The sequence below is a fragment of the Equus przewalskii genome, chromosome 14 (assembly GCF_037783145.1).
Source record: "Equus przewalskii isolate Varuska chromosome 14, EquPr2, whole genome shotgun sequence".
NCBI classification, from domain to species: Eukaryota; Metazoa; Chordata; class Mammalia; order Perissodactyla; family Equidae; genus Equus; species Equus przewalskii.
This window is the reverse complement of record NC_091844.1, coordinates 37667209-37687894: the sequence shown is the minus strand read 5'-3', so window position 1 is coordinate 37687894 and position 20686 is coordinate 37667209. Positions and strand designations below refer to the sequence as shown.

Genomic DNA, 20686 nt, shown 5'->3' with positions numbered 1-20686 from the left:
ACTACAACATATACTACTTTCATAAACATGATGTTGAGCAATAAAAGGCTAACACAAAAGAAAATACATCATAAGTTTCATTCATATAGAGTTCAAAAACAGGTAATACTAACCTATGGTGTCAGAATTCAGGATAGTGATTACTTTTGGAAAGAAGAGAGGGTGAGTGGGAGGTGGCAAAGGAGAGGTTTCTGAAGTGCTGGTAATGTTCTATTTCTTTGCTGGTTACCTAGCTTATGATAAATGTGATAATTCAGTGAGCTATACACTTATGATTTGTTCATTTTTCTGAATAAATGAAATAAAATGAAATAAAAATAAATAATTCAGTAAAAGTTTTAAAAAACAATTTAAGAAAAACAGCAAACAAAACAAAAAATAACAGCAAAAATATCAGTAGTATATGCAGTTTTACTATGCTACTAAATCTATGTCTCATATTGTATATAAAAACATTCTGCCAAACAACCTAAGTATCCGTCTATGGATGAATGGATCAAGAAGATGTGATACACGCACATACACAATGGAGTATTACTCAGCCATGAGAAAGAAGGAAATCCTGCCATTTGCCACTACATGGATAGAACGTGTAGGCATTATGCCAGGTGAAATACACCAGACAGAGAAAGACAAATACTGCATGGTATTACTTATATGTGGCATCCAAATAAAAAGTAATACTCACAGAAACAGAGAGTAGAAAAGCGGTTACAAAAGCTGCGGAATGGGGAAAACGGAAAGATTAAAATGGTACAAACTTTCAGCTATAAGATGAATAAGTTTTGAGGATCTAATGTATAACATGGTGACTATGGTTCATAATATTGTATTGTATGACTGAAATATGCTAAGAAAGTAGATGGTAAATGTTCTCACCAAAAAAAAAATAAATAAATAAATATATGAGGTGAGGTGATGGATATGTTAATTAACTAGAAGGGAGGAATCTTTTCACAATGTATACATCTATCAAAGCATCAAGATGTACCCTATAAATATCTTACAATTTTATTTGTCAATTATACCTCAATAAAGCTCAAAAAAAATTTAGTTTCCATTTATCAAAATTAGAGATGCCTGAATTTCTGATAACTGATTTGCTTTATGAAAGCCTATTTTAGAGTTATCAGACTGTGTGAGATCTTTAGTGAGCCAACCAACCAACAAACACCTGCTTAACTCGCACAAAATCACAGAAGGCTGAGAACTATGAGGGACATGGCAGAGATGATCAGTGGTTCTTAGACTGGTCTCTAAACCATTAGTATCAGCATCACCCTGGAACTGATCAGAAATGCAAAGTCTTGGGGCCTACTTCAGAACTACTGGATCAGAAACTCTAGGGGTAGAGCTTGGCCATTTGTGTTTTAATAAGCCCTCTAATGCATGCTGAAGTTTATTTAAGAACTAGTGCTGATCTAGGGTGATGCATTCATTCTGCAGGTGAGAAAACTGACGCCCAGAGAGGTTAGGTATCATTCTCTAAATTACATGAGAAGTTAATAGCACAGCAAGACCAGACTCCCTAGTCTCTAGACAATTTCCATAGTCTTTTTACAATAAGAAGTAGCTTCTCTGAGATATCCAGTGAGGATGAAAGTGTGGTTAGCGGGGGCCAGCCCGGTGGTGTAGCGGTTAAGCGCACACTTTCTGCTTCTCAGTGGCCCAGGGTTCGCCAGTTTGGATCCCGGGTGCCGACATGGCACTGCTTGGCAAAAGCCATGCTGTGGTAGGCATCCCATGTATAAAGTAGAGGAAGATGGGCATGGATGTTAGCTCAGGGCCAGGCTTCCACAGCAAAAAGAGGAGGATTGGCAGTAGTTAGCTCAGGGCTAATCTTCCTCAAAAAAGAAAAAAAAGTGTGGTTAGCATGCTCTGCCAATGCAGCCATGTGAGCTATGGAGTAATGTATTTTAGAAAGAAAAACTTGGTACTACAAGAAGCAACCCATACAAATCTTAGCCGCTAAGAATATACACTTCTGTGGAATAGCTGACCAACACTTCAATGACCCAGATGAATGACCTATTACTATACCTCTTGATTAGATATTTTAATCATAAGCATTAGGGAAAGTTCTACACTGAGATCACAAAAGTTCTTACAGAGGTCTGCATAAAATCTGCCCAGTTATCTGTCATATAAAACATAAAAAACTGTACCCCTTTGAGAGAACTACCTTATTCAAATAACCTTATTCACTGAGGGCAGGGAAAAAGTGGGGAAGTTTCACTGAATTGCATCTGCACAATTTATCTCTATGATTCTAACCCAAGGGAACTTTTTTATTTCTAAAGGGAAACTTTTGCCATACTAGCAACTGGAAGAGAACTTGATGTAACTTATTTTTGTTGTATGTTAAGACTCTCATAGATGATAAAAGAAAAAACCATTTCTAACTGATATTGTGACCTTATTAAATAATTAAATTTCTCTTCATCTAACCAAGTTATATTTCATCAGATAGAAGAAGACATTTATTTGATTGAACTTAAAAGAAAATGTTTTTCTCGGTAATCACCTTCCAGTACTTTCTCTATGTAGAACTATTGAACTGACTGTGCTGCTTCACTTGTTCACATGGCAAAGTTCTCAAATCATACAAAACACTTTTTCTCTAACTACAGTCTGATGAATGTCCTATTTGCAAAAAATGAATATCCCATCTACATTATGTTGCATGACATTCTTCTCAATGCTCCATTTAATAAATAACAGTGTAATAGGATGTCTTCATAGTTTTAGCAAAGTTAGATTTTACACGTTGATCAAAGTTTGGCAGAACAACTGTGAAAGTTGCAGGCTACAGTTAAGAACCACTGACCTATACTGATAACACACCTGAGAATGAGAAAAGAGTTGCTATTTTCTATCAAGCTACATGATCTAAAAATCCACGGACTCTACCATGTACATCACAGAATATGGCATGTCACAATGAAAGAGGGAGGGAAAAGTTTGAAGATACCATTCCTTGGGTGATATTGAGGATGACAATAACAATAAAAAAAGTAGTAACAATATATGAAAGGAATGTGTAGCTTCTGATAAGTCTTCTTGAAAGAATACACACAGTAGAGAATTCATAATTAGGCTTTGGACTCCTTAAAGCCAGACTGCCTTGAAAACAGCTGTGACCTATTAGAGAATGCCCTGCCCCGTACCCCCTGCCCACCACCACCCGGCTCCCCAAACCCACCCTGGCCTCCAGGAGGTTATAGAAGGATTATGTTAAGGTGAAGTTCTATACAATTTCCTTTTTTATTTTGAAGGTATGGCACAGTATATAGAGTTTTTAGGGTATTAAAAATGTGTTAAGAGGCTTCCAATTCTGGGAAGATGTGGTAGAAATACTTTTTCCTATATCTCCCTCTAAGTACAATTAAGAAACCTGGACATTATACATGAAAACAAGCATAAGAAGACAATGAAAGGTGGAGAGAAGAAAGTAGACCAGCTTAGGAACCCTGGGACCCAAGGAACAACACAGTGGTGAGTTTCTGGGTTTTCTTTTTGCCTCATATAGCCCAGACTTGAAGCTGAAAAAGTAACCAGCCCAAAAATGACAATGGGTACAAAGAAGAAAACAGCCCCGACAAAATCCTGATTTCTCTAGCCAAAGAACCAGGAAAGGGACAGCCTACCAAGACAGAAAACTTTTTAGAAATAAATGCTTTACTCCAGCCAAACACCAAGAAAAACTGTGGTCCCATCCATGCCAGCAAAGGCCTAGTGATTTCCAACCTTGTCAGACTGAAACAGGAGCCCCATCCCTATCCCTCCCCTCAGTGGGATGATGTCAGAGAAGGCTGAGTAGGCAAATAGAACTTTCATCCCTGCTAAGCAATAATGTACTGAGAAAACTAGATATCCACATGTAAAAGAATGAATTTGGATCAATACTTCACACCATGTATAAAAATTAACTCAAAATGAATCAAAGACCTAAACAAGAGCTAAAACTAAAAAAATTCTTAGAAGGATACATAGGTATAAATCTTCATGACATTAGCCTAGGCAATGATTTCTTAAATATGACACTAAAAGCACAAGTAACAAAAGAAAAAGTCAATAAACTGGACTTCATCAAAATTAAAAACTTTTGTGCATCAAAAACTATCAAAAAAGTGAAAAAATAACCTACAGAATGAGAGAAAATACTTGCAAATCATGTGTCTTATAAGGGTCTAGTATCCAGAATGTATAAAGAATTCTCAGCAACAAAAAGACAAACAGCCCAATTAAAAATGGGCAAAGGACTTGAACAGATATTTCTCCAAAGAAGATATACAGATGACCAAAAAGCACATAAAAAGATGTCCAACATCATTAATCATTATAGAAATGCAAATCAAGCCAACAATGAGATACCACTTCATACCCACTAGGATGGCTATAATCAAGATGTCAGAAAACAAATGTTGATAAGGATGTGGAGATATTGGAACCCTCATGTATTTTCGGTGGGAATGTAAAATGATGCAGCCACACTGCAAAACAATCTGGCAGATCCTCAAATGGTCAAAGACAGAGTTACCATATGACCTAGCAATTCCATTCCTAGGTATACCCAAGAGAATTGAAAACAGATGCTCATACAAAAGCTTGTACACAAATATTCATAGCAGCATTATTCATAATAGCCAAAAAGTGGAAACAATTCAAATGTCTATCAACTGATAAACAGATAAACAAAAGGAAGTACATCCACTTACAAAATATTATAAAAAGGAATGAAGTACTGATATATACTACAACATGGATGAACATTGAAAATATTATGCTAACTGAAAGAAGAATATATGAAATAAAAGGTCACACTGTATGATTCCATTGATACAAAATGTCCAGAAGAGGCACATTATAGGGGCAGAAAGTAAATTAGTGATTTCCAGGGGCTAGGGAGAGGGAGGACTGGGGAGTGACCACTTAATTTACGTGGAGTTTCTCTTTGGGATAACGAAAATGTTCTGAATTAGATAGTGTTGGTGGTAATATACTAAAAAGAACTGAATTGTTCACGTTAAAATGGTTAAAATGGTGAATTTCTGTTATGTTAATTTCATCTCAATAAGAAAATAACCAAAAAAACCCCAAATCTAGATAAATAAAAATGAGATTCTACAGAGTGTTCAAGTAACACACATGAAGGCAGGAAAAAGAAAACAATAAAATAAATAAAGGAGAAAGCGAACAGAAAACAAAGAAACAAAAATGACAGACTTAAACCCTAACATATCAATAATTACATTAAGTGAAAATGGTATAAATATGTCAACTAAAAGACAGTAGTATACTAGATTAAAAAGATGACGCATGTATATGTTGTATACAAGAAACTCACTTCAAATATGACAATATAGGCAGGCTAAAACTTAAGGATGGAAAAGATATATAAACATAAACAAAAAGAAAGCAGAGTGGCTAAACTAATATCAGATAAAGAAGACTTAAGAGCAAAGAAAATGACCAGAGACAGAGAGGGACATTATATAATGATAAAGGAGTCAATCCACCATGAAGACATAGCAAACCAAATGTGTATGCATCAAACATCAGAGCTGAAAATATGTGAAGAAAAACTGATAAAACTGAAAATAAAAAGACAAATCCACAATTATAGTTGGAGACTTTAACATCCCTCTCAAATGTTGTCTAGAACAACTAGACAGAAAATTAGCAAAGACATAGAAGAACTCAATAACACCATGAACCAACTGGATCTCTTTATAGAAATGTAACTCCACCAACATCAGAGCACACATTCTCATTCTTTCCTAGATATCCTTGTCATAAGACAACCTTAACAAATATAAAAGAACTGAAATCATAGACCACAATGGAATCAAACTAGAAATCAGTAACAGAAAGGTAATAGGAAAATCTCCACTTAATAACAATACACTTATAAATAATTGATGGGTCAAAGAAGAAGTCTCAGGGGAAAAACAATACATTTAACTGAATGAAAATGAAAATACAACATATCAAAATGTGTGAGACACAGTTAAAGCAGTAATTAGAGGGAGATTTATAGCATTCAAATGCTCATATTGGAAAAGAGGAAGTCTCAAGTCAATAATCTAAGCTCTCGCCTCAAGAAAGCAGAAAAAGAGGAGCAAAATAAACCCAAAGTAAGAAGGATGAAAATAAAACTAATAGTGAAAATCAATGAAATTGAAAAAAAATAGAGAAAAAAATCAATGAAACAAAGGTCTACTTCTTCAAAAAGATCAACCTCTAGCAAGACTGAAAGAGAAAAAAAGAAAGACACAAATTTCCAATATCAAGAATGAAATAGGGATATCACTACAGATCCTGCAGACATCAGAAAGATAATCAAGGAATATTACAAACAACATACACACATAAATTTGCCATCTTAGATTAAATGGACCTATTCTTCAAAAAGTACAAACTATCAAAACCTATCCAATATGAAATAGATAATCTGAATGGCTCTATAAGTTTAAGAAAATTGGGTTCATAATTTGAGAACTACTAAAAAAGAAATCTCTAGGCCCAGATTGTTTCACTTGAGAGTTCTTTCAAGTTTTTAAAGAATTAACAGAAATGCTACATAATCTTTTCCAGATAGCTTAAGTAGAGGGAAGACTCCCAGTTCATGTAATGAAGCTAGCATGTCACTAATATTAAAAATCAAAGACAACACACAAAAAAGGAAACTACAGATCAATATCCCTCATGAAAACAAATGCAAAAATTCTTAGCAACATATTAGCAAGTAGATTTCAGCACTATATGAAAAGAATTATGTACCATGACCAAGTGGGGTTTATACTAGGGATGCAAGGCTAGTTTAATCAATGTAACTCCCCATATTAACAGGCTAAAGAAGAAAAGTCACATAATCATGTCAATCGATACAGAGAAAGCATTTAACAAAATTTAACAACCATTCATGATAAAAACCATCAGAAAAACAGGAAAAGAGAGAGACTTCCTCAACTTGATAAAAAATATCTACAAAAAACCTACAGCTTACATTGTTCTTAATGCTGAAAGACTGAATGTTCTCCCCTAACACTGGGAACAAAGCAAAGATGCCCACTCTCACCACTCTTTTTCAACATAGTGCTGGAAGTTCTAGCCAGTGCAATAAGAGAAGAAAAGGAACTAAAAGGTATATATTCAAAAAGGATAAAAGAAAACTGTCCATATTTGCAGATGACATGATGGTCTATGTAAAAAATTCCAAGAAATCTGCAAAAGAATCTCTTAAAATTAATCATTGAATTCAGCAAGACTACAGGATAAATCAATATACAAATATCAATTGTATTTGTATATAATAACAATGAATATGTGAACACTGAAATTAAAAATACAATACCACTTACAATCAGTCAAAAAGAGGAGATACTTAGATGTAAATCTAACAAAACTTGTATAGGATTTGTATGCTGTAAGCTACAAAATGCTGGTAAAAAAAAAATGAACATGGATCGGAAAATCAACATAATAAAGATGTCAATTCTGCCCAAATTGATATAAACAAATTGAGTACAATTCCTAACAAAATAGTCTTGTAGATATAGACAAGATTGTTCTAAAATTTATATGGAAAGACAAAGGAATTAGAATAGCAAAACTATTTTGAAGAAGAAAATGAGAGGAATCAGTCTACCTGATTTTAAGACTCATATAGTTACAGTAATCAAGACTGTGTGGTATTGACAGATGGATAGATACATAGATCAATGGAAGAACATGGAGAAACCAGAAATAGACCCACATAATTTATGCCCAATTTACTTTTAACAAAGGTGCAAAGGAATGCAATGGATGAAAGATAACTTTTTTTTTTCTGAGGAAGATTAGCCCTGAGCTAACATCCATGCCCATCTTCCTCCACTTTTTATATGTGGGACATCTACCACAGCATGGCTTGCCAAGCAGTGTCGTGTCCGCACCCAGGATCCGGGCCAGTGAAGCCCGGGCCACTGAAGCAGAACATGTGAACTTAAGCACTGCACCACCGGGCTGGCGCCAAAAGATAACTTTTTCAACAAATGGTACTGGAACAACTGGATATTGGCTGGGGGAGGGGGGGACAGGGGGAGAGGCAGGATACCTCAACTCAAATCTCACAGTTATGCAAAAACTGACTCAAAATGGATGACGGTCTTATATGTAAAATATAAAACTATACAACTTTTAGAAGAAAAACATAAGAGTAAGTCTTTGGTATATAGGGATAGGCAAAGATGGACTTGACACCATAAAAGGAAAAATTGATCTACTGAATTTCACCACAATTAAAATTTTTTATTCTGCCAAACACTTTGTTAAGAGGATGGAAAGACAAGATACAGACTGGGAGAAAATATTTGCAAACCACGCTTTGGACAAAGGGCAAGAATCAAAATATGTAAAGAACTTTCAAAACTTTTTAAAAAATTAGAAAATGGGCAAAACATATTAGACATTTCATCAGAGAGTATCTACTAGTGACAAATAATTGTATGGAAAGATATTCAATATCATTAATCCATTAGGGCAATAAAATTAAAACCACAATGAGATATCACTATCTACCTCTCAGAATGGCTAAAATACAAAACAGTAACAACACCAAATGCTGGCAAAATGTGGAGAAACTGGATCATTCATATATTGCTAGTGGAAACATAAAATATAGCCATTCTGGAAAATAGTTTGGAATTTTCTAAAAAGACTAAACCTACAACTACCACACAACCAAGCAATTGCACTCCTGGGCCTTTATCTCAGAGAAATGAAAACTTATGTTCACATAAAAACCTGTAGATGAATGTTTATAGCAGCATTATTTCTACTATCCGAAAACTGGAAACAACTGAGATGTCCTTCAATAGATGAATGGTAAAACAAACTGTGGTAGATCTATACTATGGAATACTACTCAGTAATAAAAAGAAATGGATACATGCAACAATCTGGCTACATAATTATGAATACAGTCATGTGTCACTTAATGACAGGGATATGTTTTGAGAAATGCATTGTAAGGCAATTTCATAGCTGTGTGAACATCATAGAGTAAACTAACACAAACCTGGATGTTATAACCTACTACACACCTTGGCTATATGGTACTAATCTTATGGGACCACTGTTGTACATGCAGTCTGTCATTGACCAAAATGTCATTATGTGGCACATGACTGTATTAAATGTGTCAGATAAACATTGTTGTAAATGTTATTTGAATCCACACTATATGTGCCATTCTTTACAACTTATAATTGTTCACTTAGAACTTGGAAAATATAGAACCCATTAAGTAAGAAAAGGTTACCTTAGGAAACAGATTTTTTCTACTCAAAGGAGCCAAGAAACATAGGATTATAAAATCTCAGGGTTGAAAAGAACCTTAAAAGTATGAGGAAATCTAACTTAGGCCTATTTCCTCCCTCAAACCTAGGATGACTCTCCTACTGGTTTGATGGTTTTGAGTTTTGTTTAATTTTAAAAGTTAATTCTTTATTTTTTAAAGATTGGCACCTGCGCTAACATCTTTTGCCAATCTTCTTTTCTTCTTCTTCTTCTTCTTCTTCTTCTCCCGAAAGCCCCCCAGGTACATAATTGTGTATTCTAGTTGTGAACGCCTCTGGTTGTGCCATGTGGGACGCCACCTCAGCATGGCCTGATGAGCAGTGCCATGTCCGTGCCCAGGATCCGAACTGGTGAAACCCTGGGCTACCAAGTTTTGTTTAATTTTAAAAGGAGGCATTTCCTTCTAAACGTGCATTCTCAGTGGGGCCAATATCACCTTCAAGGGGGAAAAAATTTAGTTGTTAGGGACTGAAAAAAATCTTAGATATTGTAACAGCTTGTGGGCCTCCAAAGCTCAACCTTACCTGACCAATCTTATTCTTTAGTATTTACCTTGTTAGGATGAAATTAAACTCATTTCATTTTAATTTTTTTTCCTGGGGTAGCAATAATGAAAAAAGGGTTGAGAAATACTGTTCTAAAAGATCATTTAGTCTACCTTCATAAGATTATTAAATCTCTACAACATAATCAATAATAGCATTTATTGTGCCCTTATTACATGCCAGATCATACCATAAGCTCTTGTTACAGGGATTATTATATTAATTCTCACAACATCCCAGTGTGATAGGTACCATGATTATCCTTATTTACAAATCAAGAAACTGAAGCTAAGGAATATTAAGAATGTGCCCATATTCAAAATTCCCAGATGTTACCCTCTATACTGCACTGCTCCCCCGACAAACACCAGTGTATGTCTCCTCTTTTATCAAATACCTCTAGAAAAGAGGAATGCCTTAGCTCCTGAGGCATGGTAGTTCAGTTCCTAATATGATGGTGAAGATCAAGGACTTTGAGGGCAGAAGGACTCAAGTTAGAATTCTGGTCTGCCATGTATTGTATATAATTGTTGAGCAAGTTACTTAGTCTAAGTATCCTTGGCAATAAAATGGGGATAAGACATGCTTACATATTAGGATGTGAGGATTAAATGTGATCATGTTTATAAAGCCCTTTGCTTTAACCAGCACACATTAAATATAGTCATTCATATAATAATACAAACAGCATATATATATAGGAAGATGTTTGCAATCACCATTAATAAAAAAATTAATATTTAATCAGGTGGGGACAGAGGGTATATGAGAAATCTCTATACCTTCCTCTCAATTTTGCTGTGAACCTAACTGCTCTAAACTGCTCTAAAAAATAAAGTTTATTAATTGTAAAAAATTTTTAAAATAAGAGAGAATTTAATAGATAAAATTAAAGCAGCAAGGTGCCACCTATTTAATTGTCAATGCTTTAAGATATTGATTATTTCAACTCTGGGTATGATGAAATGAGTAATTTCACAAAATGGTCACAGGGACATTTAACACTATATAGCAAGAATCTTATAAATGTGAATAACTTCTGACTCAATAATTCTAATTATAGGAATTTATTCTGAGGAAATAATCAGATAAATGCACAAAGGTATGTGTGTGTATATGTGATATATATATCATCATATATCTCATCATAAATATGAATATAATGTTTATTACAGCATTGTTTATAGAACAAAAACTTACATAGGAGGATGGTTAATAAATTATGGTGGTACATCCTTATAATACATACTGTGGACCTATGTTTACTGACATGAAAAGAGGGCAGTGGTATTTAGTATATTGTGAAAAAAATCATGTATTACTTCTACAATCAGAAAGCTATTTTTATTTTGGAAAAAATGTAGCTTAGTGTTCTAAAAACTATAACGACAATGTACAGTCCTGTGGATCAGGAAAAGGTGAATTAATGGGAGGGCTTTAGGTTTAAACAACATTTATTTATAAAACTTATGAACTAAAAGACGAATACGTATCCTCGCACAGGAATAACCACATGTGATCAGAATGCTCATTAAAGATCCCACCAAACTAATGTCAGCACTGCTGAGGCCTACATGTTAACTTTATGAGGAAAGCTATTATTTGTTACCTCCCTAAAATTTAGAAACTTGCTCTTTAGTTCTCCATGTACTGACAAAACTCAAGTATTTCTCTTTCTATGAAATGTAATGAGATAAGTAATAAGGATCATAATCTACAGCAAACTGAATATTTTATTATTTGAACATGGTTCTCAGTGAGGAAAAACTGGGAAAAGGAGAGAATTAAAAAAATAGGAACTGAACAGTACTTATCTTGTATCCTCTTCAAGGAGAGAGATGGATGAGAGTACTTATTATAGTTACAAATGAGGTTACATCATCTGTTCCTAGTTTTCTGAGTTAAGTTTAAACATATAATGAAAGGGTGAAGAATTGTTAAGTAAGGTTATGTCCACACTTTATTAAACAAAGGAAACAAATATATTTCACATAAAGGTAGACATTCTGACACTTATTAATGTTCATATATTATATGACAAGGTCTTTCTTTGAGCTATGAGATCTGCAGATGTAATAAAATCTGCCTTATAAATTGTTGATCGTGTTTTCTCTTCATGTTTCTTTTCAGACCTCAACAGGGCAGAATATCTAACAGAGCAGAATTTCTCCTAGACTTGATAAAAGTGTTAACAAATGTCAGCAGCCAAGAATCTTGTCAATCGCAACTCTATTTTTCCAGTTGCTCAGGTCCAAACACTTGAAGCCATCCTTGACTTCTCTTTCTAACGTATTCTTCATCCAGTCTGTCAGGAAATTCTGTCAGCAAAACTTTTAATATGTCCAAAATCCAACCACTCTATCCTTATCCCTTTTGCTACCAATCTGCTCTAAATGGCCACCATTTCTCACTCAGTTATTGCAAGAGGCTCCAAACTGGTCTCCTTGGCCTTAACCTTCAAACATCTATTCTCAATACAGCATCTCAGTGATCCAGTCACTAGTTGGTTCCAAATCATATATTGACTTCTCCTATTATTCAAAAGAAAAATCTCAATTCCTTACAAGAGCCAACAAAGTCCTATAGTACAGAGCCACTTGCTATCCCTCTGACCCGTTCTCTCATTATCCTGCCTTTCATTCACTGCTCCAGCCAAACTGCTAGAATTTAATTCATATTTCACTTTCTTTTTCTTTTTGAGGAAGATTAGCCCTGAACTAACATCTGCTGCCAATCCTCCTCTTTTTGCTGAGGAAGATTGGCCCTGAGCTGACATCCATGCCCATCTTCCTCTATTTCATACGTGGGACGCCTGCCACAGCATGGCTTGATAAGCAGTGTGTAGGTCCACACCTGGGATCTGAACTGGCAAACACCAGGCTGCCAAAGCAGAATGTGCGAACTTAACTTCTGTGACACTGGGCTGGCCCCATATTTCACCTTCTTAGTGAGGCCTTTCCTGACAATCTTATTTAAAACTGCAGTCCACTCACTCTACCTACCACTCAATACTCCCGGGCTCCTGGCCCTGTTTTGTATACCTAACATTACATATATTTTGCCTACTTATTTACATATTGTTTCCTTCACTATAATTTAAACTTATGATGCTTATGATGATTTATGATGATTTAACTTATGAGGATTTGTGTGTGTATGTCTGTTTTGTTCATGCTATATTCCTAGATCTAACAATAGTGCCTGGCATGTGGCACTCAGTAATTAATTGTTGAGGAAATACAAATGACCCTTTGAAATTTTCAGGAACTTTATGTCCTAAAATATGGTCAATTTTTTAAAATGTTTTTGTTTATTCATGAAAAAAGTACAGTCTCCAGTTGTTGTGTACTCTATACATGTTCATTAAACGAGGCTTTTAATTATATTGTTCAAATCTTATATTTCCTTCCTGATATTTTATTGACTTAATCTATTAATTACCACATGAGGGAAATTAAAATCTCCAAGACAGTGAATTTGTCAATTTTATTTTATGTGTACTCAAGCTATGTTATACGCATTTGGAATTGTTATATATTCCTGGTGAATTGCTTTTTCTGTCAATATTGATCTCTAGTAATCTCTACTAATGATTTTGCTTTAAAGACTAAAAGAGCTATAACATTACTAGCTCTCTTTAGGTATTTACCTATCTTTTTTCATTCTCTTTTAAACTCTCTCTGTTTTAGGTGTCTTGTAAAAACTTTGAAAAAAATCTGTTTCAACATTGCAAATAAAAAATTTAGCCCACTTACATTGACAATGACTACTGATTTTTAAAAGTTCATTCTACTATCTCATTGTGCGTTTTCTGTTTTCCATCTTTTTTTCTCTGTTTCTTCCCTCCTGCATGCTGTACCCACCCCCTCATTCTTGCCTTCTTTTGGCAAATTTGGTGAATCTTTTTCCTCATCCAACATTTTCACTCTGTTTGTCTGAAAATTATATACTCTCTATTCTTTTAGTGATTACCCTAGAAATTCTGGTGTGTATATTTTACTTAATAAAATCTAGTATTAATAATTATCTCTATATTCCTCCTGAAAAGTACAAGGACCTTAGAATGCTTTAACTTCTTCACTCTTCTTCTGATTTATATGTTATTACTGTCCAGGGTTTTATCTTAATTTTTAACCCCTTGAATTAGACATTAGTGTTTATAAGATCAATTTTTGTTTAGGGTTCCCACAAGTTTAACATTATTTTATGCTGACCGTTCCTTCTTGCATCTTATCCCTTCCTTCTTTCTAGTTCTCTCAGGGAAGACGCTGTCCTTCAAGGGTCCTAGATTCATGTGGGGATCTCTGATCCAATCGCCCACTCTGCTTGAGCCCTAGGCTTTGTTTCCTGATGCTCTGAGTACACAGCCTTTGTAAACTAAGCACTTCATTGCCAGGTGCCAGCAGATGGCCTTAAGGCAAACTTTGAGTTTGCTTACTCTTGTGGAATCAAGTATCCTTGTCATTTCAACCTCTGAGTGTTTCCCTTAGTTTCTTGCCAGCTCGACCATGCTTTAAACAAGTATTTTAAATATATTATCCAGCATTTTCAGATGATCTGACTAGGAAGTTTTTCTCTGCAGATCATTCTGTCTTGTTCCCTAAATATTTTTAGGTAACTATTGTAGTATTACTATTCTTTGAATTTATTTCATATAAATGTTTTATTTACTGTGTATGCTCCATTAGTGAAAAGTATAACTGAAAAAGCCATTTAGAAATTGAATTTGTTAACAATTTTTTGTGACAATTAGTCACAAAATAATTTCTTTTTGCCTATCAAATATATTTTCTATAAGAGCCACTTCCAAAAGACTACCCTTTTTTTCTGAATTCTACATGTAAATATTGACTCCAGCATAATATATATTTTCCCCCAACGTCTTATTATAAAAATTTTCAAACAACCAGGAAAGTTGAAAGATTCCATCATCTTTTTACAATATTGTTTTATCACATATCTATCAATCTCCCTTTCTATACATCAATTTGATGAGGATTATTTTAGGCTGGTTACTTTTAAAACTGTAGATGAGAAGGGGGCTGGTTACCTTTAATAAAAGCAACTCTGAGGAGTGGAGTTTGCTTGCCCTTTGTTGGGAAACATTTACATTTGTAAGGGAAACCTCCATCTGTAAAGATGCCACCCTCTCTGGCCAGGAAGAAGGGGGATGACCTTATCTCTAGAAACTCTTAATCAATGCCAAAGGCAAGAACTTAAGTTGTTTACTGCCTGGCCACCTCATGTAACTGACCCCCCCCCCCCCCCAACATCCTCCTTTGTCTTTGGCTGAAGATAATATTTAAGCGGTAACTTCTGTCATTTACTCAATCCGGTTTGATTCTTATCTAAAAGTTATAGGACCACCCAATAACCAGAACCCTACTGGCACTGATACCATTTTAACAACTCTTTTTACATATTCTTTCCTTTGCCTTGTAAAGAGATAACTCACATACCTATGCCTTAAATTTAGCCTTACTCTCCACCCATGTTTGTAGCAGCAGCTCCCCATGCCAGCAGCAGCTCTGACTGCCCATGGGTCCTGTCCCCATGCTATTCCACACGATTTTCTAAATAAAAGAGCACTACTGCCAGATCTCGAGAGTCCAAGAAATCTTTCTTTCGACTCCTCGGCTCACCGACCCTGCATCAAATTCATCTTACATTTTGTTATACTGAAAGGAAAATCCAGACATCAATGATGTGGATTAAGGCTGCCCCAGCTAGAGAAGCTCAAGGTGACCTGGCCTACATGCCAAACTATATGACCCAGTGGACTTTTTTTATGGTATGAATTAGGACTGCCCCAGGGAGAGAAGCCCGGGGCATCCTCACCTGCATGCCGATCTATATGGCCAGATTCATATCTAAAGTTATATGACCGCACAATAACCAGACCTCATCTGCACTGAAATCATTTAATGACTTTTTACATCATCTTTTTCTTTTTTTCCAGTAAAAATAAGTCACGTATCCATGCCTTATAAAATTAGCCCTAACCCTCAACTCAGGGCAGCAGCAGGAGCTCTGCCTGCCCATGGGACCTGTCCCCATGCCAGCGGGGGCAGCAGCAGGAGCTCTGACTGCCCGTGGGTCCTGTCCCCACGCACCAGCTCTGCCTGCCCATGGGTCCTGTCCCCATGCCAGCGGGGGCAGCAGCAGGAGCTCTGACTGCCCGTGGGTCTTGTCCCCACACACCAGCTCTGCCTGCCCATGGGTCCTGTCCCCATGCCAGTGGGGGCAGCAGCAGGAGCTCTGACTGCCCGTGGGTCTTGTCCCCACGCACCAGCTCTGCCTGCCCATGGGTCCTGTCCCCATGCCAGCGGGGGCAGCAGAAGCGGTGGCAGCAGAAGCTCTGACTGCCCATGGGTCCTGTCCCCATGCTATTCCACACTATTCTCTAAATAAAAGAGCACTACTGCCAGACCTTGAGAGTCTAAGAAATCTTTCTTTCGACTCCTGGGCTCACCGACCCCGCATCAATCAATACACTTTTCCACAAATATTTCATAAATATAATATTTTTATTTCTAGGCAATAAAGCTCCCTTGCTCAACATATTGCTTACTATTTTATAAGCACTTAAAAAGCATGAGTCTCTGTGCCACAATCACATAATACCATTTGAGTCAGAAAACAATAGTCTTACAGTTAAGAGGGGAAATAAACAAGTAAAACAAATTATTAATCCTTTATAAATATATTTCCATGTTAGTAAAATAAGCTTCATCTGTGGCACATTCATTTGAAATATTTGCCCTTTTATTTCATCAATATCTAGGGGTTCCTATTATAGTTTCTATTTGTTTATAATGAAAAGCTCTTGTTAATACTTCCCCATTCGGTAGTTCTGGAGGACTGTTCAATTTCATGGAGGCAGAGAGGTGAACAATCACCTTCTAACCTTAATTTAAGCAAAGTTACATTTGCCTTCTGTGATGTTGTGATTTATCATAAGAAGTATTTCTTTGGTCTTTGCCCCACTTCTGGCACAGAGCTCCTAAAACCCTTGAAATTTCCTAGGTGCTAAAAGCCAAGAAGGCAAAAGGAAAGTCTTTTGTTATTCATAAGAAGCCCCTTTAAACTACACCTGAATTTATATTAATGAGGTAACTTTCCGAAAGCCCTTGAAGATGGGGCTGGTTGTCAGGGAAACCAACCACATGATTAGAGGGTTTTGGCTCACCCTAGACCTCCAGGGAGGGGGAGGGGCATGGGTGCTCGAGGTTGAATTAATCACCAATGGCCAGTAATTTAATCAATTGTGCCTGTGTAATGAAGATTCCATAAATACCCAGAAGGAGAGGGTTCAGAGAGCTTCTGGACTGGTGAACACCTGGAGGTGCTGGGAGGGTGGTATGCCTGGAGAGGACAAGGAGGCTTGGAGTCCTTTCCCACATAACTTGCCCTACGCATCTCTTCGTTGTCTGTTCATTTATATCCTTTAAAAATATTGGAAATAGTAAGTAAACTGTTTTCCTGGGTTCTGTGAGCTGCTCTAGCAAATTATCGAAACTGAGGAGGGAGTAGTGGGAACCTCCAATTTGTAGCCAAGTGAAACAGAAGTTGTGAGTAACCTGGGAACTTATTTCTTGTGAATGGCATCTGAATGAGGGGAGGTCTTGTGGAACTGAGCCCTTAACATGTGGGGTAGGTGCTAACTCTGGGTAGTCTTAGAACTGAATTGAATTGTAGAACACCCAGCTGGTGTCAGAGAATTGGTCAGTGTGGGGAAAAAAAACCCCACACAGCTGGTGTCAGAAGTATTGTGAGTGTGAGAGTAAAGGAAAACACATGAAATTTTTTTCTAGACACCTTCTAGGTGGTGTCTTCCAGCTTAATGATTTTATGAATTAGACTGTATCATCTTTTTAAAAATTTTATTATGATAAATACTATATTTAGCTACCATATCAAGATTATACTTCTACTGCTTTCTATCTTTAATATTAGGAGCAATGATTTACATTTATAGGGAGCATTTCTTTATGAAAATCGATCACTTTGAACACATACAAAAAGGTGACAGGACATGAGAAGTATGTTTTAAGTTTAGATTCATTTGGATTTGGAGGGACACTGTCAGGATAATTTTTCATACTTGCTGAAGATAAAAAAGGCCAAGAAACAAAAAGATGTCTGTGGACTTCCTCTATTGTCAAGATTAAAACAAAATTGTATACAAAAGAATTTATTTTAATAACCCACACAGTATACTTGTCTATTATCACAAATTTATACTATGACCTCACCCTTTATATGCCGTATGAAATTAAAATCAATGTAATATTTTCTTCTTCTCTATCAAAATAATCCAATCTGGACTCAGGCAATCTGAGTCCTTAGCTCTAACAGTGAGTGATCTTAGGTACACCCCTATTCTGATGGCACTCCTTTTCTTTATCTTTAATTTAAAATTTCCTATGATGGTCTTTACTGTTTAGGACTTATTCCATTATCTAATAACATTTTTTTTAGAATGCGAAAATACTGGCTAGCCTGAGTATCTGGGGTAATGCAATTCTAGCACTTCATAAATACAAAAAAGTATTTGGCCTGTTTCTCTTCCCTTAAGCAGGAAAGTTTCTTGGCAGCAGACTAAACAAAACAATGGTTCCAACTTAAACTATCTCATTTAATTTCTTCTAAACTTACTTTTCTCTTTTCATAATGCCATGTATAGCCACTTATCAAAACAACTAATAAACACTAATTATAATTGAAAAAGTAGCAAAGCATGCAAAAAAGGAAACATGGGAAAATCTAGCATACCTCAAAGGAAAATGTTCCAGATGTAACCACACAAAAAAGCACAAGCCTAATAATAATAATAGTAACAATAACAGTCATCTCATCCCAAAGTACATCCAAAAATAATTAGAATACTGCATTTGAGGAAAATCAATGAACAAAAATATTACACATTAGTAGAATGTGTGAATATTAGTGGGATACAAGCATCTTAGGGCCAGCAGCATTATGAAATGTGATGCTTATGCACAGCTAAATCACTGCAGAAAGTCAGAGAGGCCAGAGACACAGTGAGGCCACTAAGACTGTGCCTCCAAAACATCTGTTTCATTCACATTAATCATTTTTGAGCAAGTCAGGCAGGAGGTGAATTCATTAATATTCCCCAGAAAGAGAGAAAACAAAATAATACCGACAGCAAAGAAAAAGGCCTAAGTTCAAATAAATGTGACATCAGCCCCAGTATTTTTTGCAGATGTTCATATGTAGAAGACTGCCTCATTCAGGGTGAAAAGTATCTTGGAATATGCTAAAGTCACTCAGGTAAAAAGGCAGGATTCAATTACAGATCATAACTCCTGCAATATATTAACATTGTTCTCAGGTTCTAAAAAGACTGTTTTCCAAAGGCTTCACTGTTGTGTAGAGAGTGAAGTGCCACTTTATAGTTTACTCATTTGTCAAATGATAATACCCCCTTAACAGGGTTGTTCTGGGAAAAAAGCAGAGACTATACATGAAATTGCTTGAAAGAGTTAAAAAGAACTATAACAGTTGGATTGTAAGTAAAACTCTAAATTCAACTCAATGTAATACTTCCTTTTGGTACATGGAGTTGAAAATTCTATTACTTTCTGTTATAAAATATATCATATAAAAAAAGTATACAAAATGTATACATTCAGCTAAAAGAATAATAAGTTTTAATGGACACCCACTCATCTTAAGAAATGGAACATTCCTAGTACCTTTGAGACTCTCATGTGTCTATTCCTATCATATTTCTCTCACCCCACTCCACACTATCCTACATTTTGTGCTAATCACTACCTTGCTTTTATTTACAGTATTGACACATTTATATGTATCCCTAAACTATCTATCATCTATCTATCCATCTCTGTCCATCCATCGGCTTTTGACCTTTATATATATGGAATATGCTATGTCCTTAACTTCAACAGTATTTTTCTCAGAGTAATTTCTTGACATTATTATCCAATTTTTCATATACTCCCTAAGGTTAAAGGAATGTATTATACCCATTTAAGGCAGAAAAAATGAGGAAGAGTGAAGCTAGCAACTTGCCACATTATATGAGAGGACAATAGACAAATCTTTCTACAGTAATTCTGAAAGTAAAACAAACCAGTGACCATCTCAGAGCTTTATAGCACATTCATATTTTTAGCTTCAATTAAAACTAAAACATTTCTCTAGTACTAGAAGCACAATTAATATTTTTAAATTGACTTTACATAGCTGATATTTTTTGTTTTCATATTAAAGGGGAAGTTATATTAAAGTGTACTGATATTGTAAAAGCCCTAAACAATATTCAAATATAGTCCTTAAAAGGAAAACAAGAACAAAGTAAATCAAGTATATGAAGAGAAGATTTGTTTTCCTCTTAGGGAATAGACTATTAGAAAACAGATAGCCATACTATGAAATACTCTAATTAGAGAAGATGGCTCTTTAAATAGGTAATTAATCTGACACTAATCAATCCAAAGATATCATTCACCTGAGCAAGTGGTGGAAGAATCTTCTTGCATATTTGCTGATTTGGTCTCTATATTCCAATACAGTTGAATCCAGGAGTGGTCTTGTTGGAGCATAGAAGGTTCCAAGGCTTGCCTCAAGCTGTGCTGTGGAATTCAAACACAGCAGCACTAAAACAAGTGAAATTCCTTCAGTTACAACAGAATACTCATGTTTGCAGTCAGGCAGGTTTTGCAAACTTGGATGAAATGTGAGCTTTTTGCAGGAAGGATGAAATTAAAATATGACAGCTGGTACAAAAACAAACCTGTGTACAAACT

At 35.7% G+C, this 20686-nt stretch overlaps 1 protein-coding gene across 7 annotated transcripts in view; it reads right to left on the bottom strand.

Annotated features, from left to right (window-relative positions):
- WDPCP (WD repeat containing planar cell polarity effector) overlaps positions 1-20686 on the bottom strand; it is a 385152-nt gene that overhangs the window by 210106 nt on the left and 154360 nt on the right. For all 7 annotated transcript variants that reach the window (XR_011526047.1, XR_011526048.1, XM_070572535.1 and 4 more), the window contains one exon: positions 20389-20512. Coding sequence is in view for 5 of the 7 variants with exons in the window: in XM_070572535.1 (XP_070428636.1) it covers positions 20389-20512 (124 nt within the window). In the remaining 2 variants the exon portion in view is untranslated. The remainder of the gene's footprint in view (positions 1-20388; positions 20513-20686) is intronic.